Genomic DNA, 8941 nt, shown 5'->3' with positions numbered 1-8941 from the left:
TTCTATCTGTTTTATGTCCAAGGAAGCCAGTGGCAGATGAAAGCACACTGTCTGTCAAATGAAGCCACTTGACAGCAAGAAGTGACGGCCAAGGGTCTGCTTGCAGGGAACCCCAGGATCTAGACACTTGTGTTCAGTCACCATGAACTGGGCAGCTAACAGCTCTCTGTGGTCTTAGCACCTGGCACCCAGTAAATGTTCAGAAAAATGTCTGTTGGTTTGGGCTGAACATCACTGAATCAATAAATCAACAATAAAGCCAAGGGGATGAAACATGAGAAACATGTTTTCTGCCGGTGCTGTGGTGGCCTCAGAGACCCCCGGGCCAACTTGACTGAAGCGCCAGCTGATCATCACCCATGGGTACCTGGCCAGCAGCCTTCCCGCAGGGCAGCTTGTGTGCTGGGCTGGACCAGGCCTCCTGCTTCCCACTTCCCACGACATGAAGAGGTCTCTGCTCATAGCGGCCTGGGGGCTGTGGGGAATTTGTCCAATGAGTCCGTAGACCCTCCTTGTCTCTCCTACCTACTCCTTTTGCAAACCAATTTCTTCCATGATGCCTGTGACCACCACGCAGCTGCCATCTCTAGAACCCTGGCTGGAAGACGGGCTGGGGGCAGGGCAGCTGGCAGAGCCGGGGGAGAGGTGGCCGGCAGAGAGAAGAGGATAATACCTACAGAGATTTGTCATCAGGAATAACTCGCAGGTGTCTATTGACTTATCCTTTCGTCCCCCTCAGCTAAAAAAGATACGGACCCCTTATTGAACCCAAAGAATAGAAGTTGATCTAAAACCCTCTGCTGGCTTTTTTCTTATGTGTTGATTGATATTTCTCTGTTGGCCTAAGACTGTCAAATCTGACCTTGCCCAGTTTGCCAACTGAGAGGAGTCAGGGTAGGTAGGGGGGAGAGGGCTGGGAAGGGGGGAAGGGGGGTCTTCAGTGTGAGCCCAGGAACTCCTTGAGGACGTCACAGGTCTTCTTGTGCATGACCTCACGCAGCTTCCTAACCCGCCGGGGGCTGGATGCTCCCACAAAGCTCTCGGGCCGCAGCATGGCCATGCCGCCGTCCACCTCCCCCATGATGATGAGTGGCGTCTCGCCCACCGTCACATTGGGGCAGGGGCAGGTCCAGTCCACGTGGAGCAGAGTGACCTCTAGCGGCTCCCGGCCTAGGAACTTGAGGCCCATCTTCTCATCCTTCAGGACCTCGTCCACGGTCACCAGGGCACGACCTGAGTCGGGCTCCTCAGTCAGCTCAGAGACGCGGCCCAAGATGACAAAGTCACTGCGACAGAAGCTGGTCACAAGCTTCTGCCTCGGCTTGCAGGCCCGGCAGCGCTGGTCCCCCCGAGGAAAGGGACAGGCCTCCTCACAGGCCTCCCGGCTTCCGAAGTTGTTGCCGTTGCCCTCACAGCCCCCGTAGACAAAGGACTGGCACTGGCCCGTCTGGCTGTTGTAGGCCCAGCGGGGTGCGTAGGCCTTGCAGGGCCCCTGCAGGGCGGGCAGGCTGCACACGGCCAGCGGCCCGCTCATGCAGGCCACCATGCAGGCCTCGTAGGTCTCAAAGTGGTTGCGGTTGCGATGACAGTGGCCGAAGGTGAAGGTGAGGCAGTTGTTGGCCTGGGTATCGAAGTGCCAGCGGGTCTGCTCCTCGCCACAGTCCTCGCTGTCCGGGGGCTTCAGGCACTCGGACGCAGGAAAGGCCGTGCCATTGGGACTGCTCTGCGAGGTGGCCGCCGCCTGACCGCCCCTGACCACCGACAGCGGGAAGTCGGCGCGCAGGACTCCTGCGGCATTCCGGGCCGTGCAGGTGTAGATGCCGGCGTCCTGGAGCTGGGCGTTATAGATGACCAGTTGGGCGATGTTGGTGACCACGACGTTGCCGCGGACGTGGTTGGGCCTCATGACCACGTTCTCCCGATCCTCCAGCTGCTTCTCCCAGGTGATCTCGGGCCGGGGCCGGCCCACCACATCACAGAGGAAACTCACTGTCTCGCCTACAGTGACAGACTGGTGCACGGGGTGGTTGAGCAGAGCTGGGGCCGCCATGTCCAAGCCTGGGGTCTCCGGGGAAGCTGTGGTGGGGTGCACGGTGGTCTCAGGTGGCGGGGGGCTGGTGTTGGGCCAGGTGAAGTGATAGCGGCAGGTGACAACGGCCAGCGTGATGCCCTTGGAGCAAGCCTCAGCGTCCATGTAGCAGCGGTTATAGTAGGTGAGGCCGTCCGAGGCGCAGGTAAAACTGGGCTCCTTCTCACAGCGATCTTTGCACTTACACACGGGCTGGCCGTCCCAGATGTCACACTCAGAGCCCTGCTGCAGACACATGAAGTGGTCGCACGTGGCCTCCTTAGGCATGCCCACCGGGCCCTTCTTCCCTTTCACGTCCATGTATCGGGCTGCCACACAGCTCTTGGTCCCACACACGTTGGGGCAGCACTTCTCATAGGTCTCGCATTCCTGGAGAGAGCCAGATCGAGAGACCTGAGTGAAGAGGAGAAGAGAGAGAGCACAGGCTGCCCCCACCTTGCCCCGTGGTTTCCGTGGACGGGATCTAGCACGTGCTCCCCTATCGTGAGCAAAACACTTCGATAATAATAATAGCTGAGGTATACAGAGCACTTGACTCTTTGCCAGGCCCTCTTCTAAGAGTGTCAACTTATTTAATGCTCATCACAAGCCTATGAGGTGGGTATAGCATTATCTCCACTTCACAGATGATGATAACCGAGCCGCAGAGAGATTAGGTAACTAGCCCAAGGTCACACAGCCCGCGGCGTGGGAAGAGGTAAGCTATATCCCTCTCAGAGAGAAAGTTTTCTTAGTACACTTTACAGATGAGAATGCAGAGCCTCAGAGGGGTGACGCCAAGTGCCCAGGGCTGAGACGTGGTGGGAAAGGGCTTTGAGCTCCAGGTGGATGGGATTCGGAAAGGAGGTTTTTCTTCTACATCCTATAGTGACCACGAGTGAGGTCTAAGTAGGAACAAATGCTTTTTTGTCTTTTTTTCCATTGGGGTGAGGATGCCCTGGCCTAATTAAAGGGGTCACACCAAACGAAGTGGGAAACGGCTGGGACAGTTGTTCAAGGCTATCCATACACACGTCAAGAGCAGCAGCTCTGACGAGGGCCCACAGGCCCACATTCGTCCAAAGCCGAGAGGAAGACGCAGACGGGACAGGCCCAGGATGCTCGGTCTCATCACCACAGGCTATTCCAGACCCCGGCGCTCGGTTCCGACGTGGGAGACATTTCATGGGGAAACCAACAAGGGAAAAAGTCCACTTGTGTGACAAAGGTCGGCAAGGCCGTCAGCAAGGACTTACCAGACTGTAATTCCCTCTGATTCTCTGTGGAGCCATGTAAGGCATTAGCTTAATTCCTCGAAATTAGCAGCATGCTCAGGGGCTGACACAAACAAGGATTTCACGTGGTGTTTTCGACAATAACGCATCGTACCCACTGGGCTGGCAGGCGCTGCTCCTAATCCTCCTCCCTGGTAGTAGCTCTGTGAATTACTCCCCACCAGGGCTGGCCTCTCGTGGTTCTGACTATTCTTCCTGCCTCTGACATTCCACATCGGCTAAGAGGGGGAAGGTCCCCCACCAGGGCTGGCCGTGCAGAGCCTGCCGCACAACTTGTTTACTGTTTTCCCCGTCTCGGCTCAGAATGGGCACTTTGTTTTGCAGCCGTTGCTTGGCGTAGGCTTCTAGGCCACACCAGAGAAGGTTTGGGGACAGGGATGGGCAGATCTCAGCTGGGGTCTGAGGGAGAGAGACCGAGTGGGGGGAACTAGGAGCAGGCAGGAGCACCTGCTTCTCAGCCTGAGGGTCATTAGATTCTCTAAGCTCCTCAAGACTCAGAGGTCCATGAAAGCCTGGGTCATCAGGGACCAGGGGAAAGGTATTTCTGGGCACAGGAAACCTAGAGATGATCCTTAGAATGGTTTTCCTTCGCTGAATCCCCAGTCCCACACAGGTACCTTCTCCCCAAGATACAGTAAATCAGCCAGAGTCTCACTGTCCCCAAGCCCCACCTGATTTATCAGTCCAGCCTCAGCCAGTGAAACAGGCCTCCCTGTAAATATAGCCAACCAAGAGCACGAACTCAGCCTCATGGGGATGCTCCGCCACCCCTCTGCACCCCTTATCATTTCCCTCGGCACCACCATTGCTCACTGGCAGTGTGTCTGGCCTGAAAAGCCTGCGAATCGTCCCTGGAGCGCTGTGGGGCAGAGGCCACTCTCTCCAGGGCGATCCTGTGCTCTTCTGTGAGTTACGTTAGTTTGGCAGAGGAAGCACCAGGGTCCCTCATGTTCCCTGGTGATGTCCAGCCCAGCCCTGAGCCTCAGGAGCTAGCCAGGCCAGCAGGGAGTGCCTCTGCACAGGCAGGCACCGGATACCAGCAGGCTCTTCACCCCTGGTTGGAAGGAGTGACAGGAATGGCCCTTGGACCCCAGAGCTGGGAGAGAATTGTCCTCAAATCAGGCCTGCCCTGCTTGCTGCAGGGTGCTCTGATGAGAGCAGAAGGGAGGACCGAGGAATCCGGCTGGTCAAAATTTAGTCCACTTCCCTCCCAAGGACACCCAGACAATCTATTCAGAGCTGTTCCTGCCCGCCATCATTGTCAGCCTGGTCTGTTCTCGGGGTCAGGGTCCAAAGCCCTGGGGTGGTGGTCTGGAGGCCAGACGAAGCCTCAGCTTTGTTTTCAGACTGACGTAGGTTCCAAGCCCAGCCCTCCCATCCCTGGCTATTGGACCTTGTGCTGCTCACTGCACAGTGGAGAGTGTCGGCTCTCACCTGTCAACAGGCTACTGACACATGTGCCTGGCATAGTCCTGACTCAGAACAGCCGTCAGCAAACATGAGAGCAGAAATTCCAGGGTTCCCTGTCCCTGATGAACTTGGACATCACATCCACCTCTTTTTCTGAGCCTTGGAGTTAGACAGACATCATACTTTGTTTCAATAACTCCACGTGGCCTGGGACCCGAGTTCCTTCACCCTGGGCCCCACAGGGCACCTGCCATCCCCACGTCCTGGCTCCCATTCTCCCTCACTAACGCACTCACGTGGTCATCTCAGGCTTCTGGATTCCCACTCACCTGGTCCGTCTCACACTCCCGCTTGCAGGTGCTCTGGGCATCCACCCAGAGGTTGGGGTTCATGTCGTTGGGGCAGATGCCAGCGTGGGAATAGCGGATGGGGGGCAGTGCCAGCCCTCTCAGGGGTACCCCAAGCAGGAGCAGCAGCAGCAGGGCTGCCACTCGTCCCCAGCGGGACCAGAACCGGCGGCACCCCAGGGCCCTCATGGTGTGGTCCGCAGTGGCCAGAGGCCTCCCCTGCAGCGCCACCAGGGGATGGGGCCCGCCAGGGACTCCTCAGGGGCCGCAGACACCTGCCCTTGGCCCCCCAGCAGGCTTCTTTGCTGTTGGTAAGGCTGCGGCCGCCGCGGCTGCCTCCACCGAGTCAGTGGAGCCCGCTGGGTTGTGCCGCTTCAGAGAAAAGAAAGGTCTCTGCAAGGAAAGCCCCTCTCCTGAGTGTGCAGGGAACGGAGCTGCAGCAGGGGCCCGAGGCTGGATTTATATCCTGGGCGCCACCCGAGTGGGAGCGAGCTAACCTGATGCCTGTCACAGGCGGGCTGCTGGCTCCTCTGTCCCGTGGCTGATCACAGACTTGTTGCAGAAGGGGAAAAAAAAAAAGCTGGAAGCAGTTTAGGCGGCGTATCTGGCACGGTGGGACACCTGCTTGTTTTTGACTCCAGGAGGCCTTTAACCCCTTCAAGGGCCAGAAATGGCATGTGTTTTGGGGGGAGCTGGCTCCAAGACACGCAAGCTCACTGTAAAGGAGAGGTTTGTTTCCCTTTCCCCCAGCTCCTGGGCCGGGCCCCCTCCTCCCCTCGGCCACCTCTGAAGAACACACAATCGCTTGTTACGCGGAGGGACCTGCAGGCGCGGGGCTAGCATCGCCCTGCCCGACAGTACATTTGAGAGCAAATGACGTGGAAAAACAACAAGTTCACGGCCATTCCAGGGCGGGCCTGAGCAGCGGCTGTGCTGTGTAAGCCGACTCCCACCCTAGCTCCAGGTCCCTTTGTGGGGGGTGTGCGCAGGACAGCTCCCTATCTCTCTGTCCAGGGCCGTTTGCATCTCAAGTTCCAACTTTGGTGATTTTTCCCCAAATCGTTCCAGACACACATACCAGATATGCTCCGGCTCCCCGGCTGCAGGGACGGATCACATTCCTCTCTCCTCCACTGACACGCTCGCGGCTCCAGAAGAACCTACGCGGTGACAGTGTCTCACGGTGGCGCTGGGCGGCCGGCCGCGCTCGCTGATGGCTTGATGGCTGCATCCAGTGAGCTCTTTCGGGGTGCCAGGCACTTTTCAGTTGTCTCGTTTCCCCCCACTTTACCAAGGAGAAGGTTCACGGCTGGAGAGAGCGAGGGACTTGCCCAAGGTCAATCACAGTAAACAATGATAGTGATACTAATTGCTAATATTTACTGGGCTCTTCGTAAGTGCCAGGCTTTCCGTATACAACATCTCATTTATTCCATGCAACGAACTGTACCTTCATTTTAGATTTGAGGAAAGGATACACAGAGAGGCTAAGCACCTCACCTGCGCGGCACAGCTACGGCGACCCCACTATTAATATAGGGAAACAGGGACCCCAGCTCGTGGGGCTCAGGCAGGGACCTCTGGAAATCACCCCGCCCACCCCCATCTGTTGGAACTGCCGTCAAGGTACATCCCAGACTCTGGTTTTTACAGGCTGGGTAAGAGGTTTGTGAAACATCAGGGAATATATCTGTGGGGAAGGCTGGGAAAAGAGTCAGAAGCTGCCTGGGCGGAGGCAATTTCTCTCCCATTTGGGAGGAAATGGCTTCTATCTAAAATGCCACTGAAAAGTGAACAGGCTATGTTTCTGCACTGGTCACTCGATCCCCCGGTGGTGAGAGGTGGAGAGGCAGATCCCTGGGAGAGAGAGGCACCTTTTCAAAGTTAAACCATAAAGGATTTGGGGAGCAGCATCTGAGCTGCTGTGTCCCAGGGATGGTGGATGGGGTGGGCACAGAATATGTCAGAGCCAGTAGGGACCAAAAGGGTCCCTAGCAGTGTTGTCATTTTATAGATGGGGAAACTGAGTCTTGAAACCCAGACCCATCCTTTCCCAGGTCCACTCTTCCCTCAGAGCTACAGCTCACCATCCAGTCTGACTGGGAAAAGGCAGCACAGCCTCTTTTCCCACCTTGCAGACTTTTCCTCTTCCTCACAGGGTGGTATGTTGCCTTCTCCCCGCCTGAGCCAATTCCTTTCTGTCGTGTGGGTCATTCTGCAAGATCTGTCTTTTCTGCTTATGTCAAAGAGCTAATGAAGGGTGTCAGATCCTAAACCCCTAAATTATTGGAATAAATTTCCCTCCAAGGCCAGTCCCGGTAATACAGCCAGACAGCAGGCAGCGCCGGCTACTTTGAATTCCCTGTAATTTTATAAACCCGTGTTCCAGCTGCTCGAAGTGGGGCCTCAGCACACACTTGACGAACACAATTTGGGCAGCCTCCTTTGACATCACAAGGGGAAATGGACGGTGACATATTTCTAAGCAGGACTTCGAAAAATTGTCAGAGCCTCATTACACGCGAGGAGAAGTATCCAGGGAGAGGAGGCTGATTTCTGGGGAGTGACTCGAGACCATTAGAGAGAGCAGAGGAGCTGGGGGAGAGAGGGAGGGGCGCAGAGCAGAGATGGAGGGAGGGGGCAATCGGAGGAGTGGGGGAAGCTGTCCTGCTCCGGGTTGATGGAGAAAGCCCTCGCCCAGCTCCGTCCTGTCCAGAGCCAAGGCCTCTCCCTCCCAGGGCCCCGCTTCTGGCCATTCTGCTCTGAGAACTCTCAAAACAGCATCAGGGAAGAAGCGGCCCTAGAACACTCCAGCTCTCTCTCTCAGCCCTTCCAAGTCTCCCACCAGAACACAGCTCAGAATAATAAATAACATCTGATCAGGGCTCAGAGCCCACACAGCGTTTTCACCAACATCATCGCCGCTGACCCTCATGCCAGCCCCAGGAGGGAGCCCGGGAGAGGTTGCTGCGAGCTCCAGTGTACTGGAGGAAACCGAGTCACAGGGAGGTTAGGCTGGGCCTGCTTGGGGTCCCATAACTCATGGCCTCCTCTCCCAGACCCCGTCCCTGTGCTCTTTCCACAACCCTGTACAAGCTTCTAGCCCCTCCGGAAAGGGCCCCGCTGCCTTCCCGCCAGCCCTGCCTGTTTATAAGCTGTTCTGGGAGTGCTTTGTGCTCTCCTCCTCCTGTGCCCTCCTTCCTACAGTCCCCCGGGGCCCGGCTCCACTGGACTCTGTCTCCCTCTCACTCTTCTCTGATGAGTGGCATGGACCCCACCCTCACCAAACCCCTGGGACTGAATGAGGGTTCAGCTACCCACTCCCACCATCCGCCAAGATACCCCTCCATCAGAGCGGGCCTCTGGGGCGTAGAGCCTGGACTGGATAGGGCTGACCTGGGGTGTCCCCTGACTTCCACCCTCTCCAAGGATATCGGGCACAGTTCGGTCAGAAAGAAGGCCAGGCTCTGACTTCATCTCAGAAGAGCCTCCAGCCCGTACCACTGTTGAAGGGCAGAGGAACCACAGACCCTTCACATCCTCCACGGTGAGTTCAAGGCCTCGTTTAGGTGCAGCTAGCAGGATGTCACCACGGACAGTAAACTCTAGGTGACTTCGACCTCGGGTTCACCCTTAGCATAACAACTTCTGAGCCACTAGGGCCTTGACAGGATAACGCAGCTGACACCATTTCCGAAATCAGCCAGGCCTCCTCAATCTGATGACCTTAGCCACACACATGGCAAGGACACCCGGAGACCCACGGAGACACCACGCACGCATCTCAGATGCCATGTCACTCCCGCCACGTCACCGACCTA

At 57.0% G+C, this 8941-nt stretch overlaps 1 protein-coding gene across 1 annotated transcript; it reads right to left on the bottom strand.

The window, feature by feature from the left end:
- Positions 1–449: 449 nt before the first annotated feature.
- On the bottom strand, positions 450–5488 carry WFIKKN2 (WAP, follistatin/kazal, immunoglobulin, kunitz and netrin domain containing 2). The gene is made up of 2 exons (XM_006924835.1): positions 5103–5488; positions 450–2458 (listed from the first exon to the last, which is right to left on the bottom strand). The coding sequence occupies exons 1-2, from the start codon at positions 5307–5309 to the stop codon at positions 938–940; spliced, it is 1728 nt and encodes a 575-aa protein (XP_006924897.1). The 5' UTR covers positions 5310–5488; the 3' UTR covers positions 450–937.
- Positions 5489–8941: the final 3453 nt, after the last annotated feature.

The sequence above is a fragment of the Pteropus alecto genome, unplaced genomic scaffold (assembly GCF_000325575.1).
Source record: "Pteropus alecto unplaced genomic scaffold, ASM32557v1 scaffold98, whole genome shotgun sequence".
Classification (NCBI taxonomy): Eukaryota; Metazoa; Chordata; class Mammalia; order Chiroptera; family Pteropodidae; genus Pteropus; species Pteropus alecto.
Note: the sequence above shows the minus strand (reverse complement) of the source record. Positions and strands in the feature narration are given on the sequence as shown.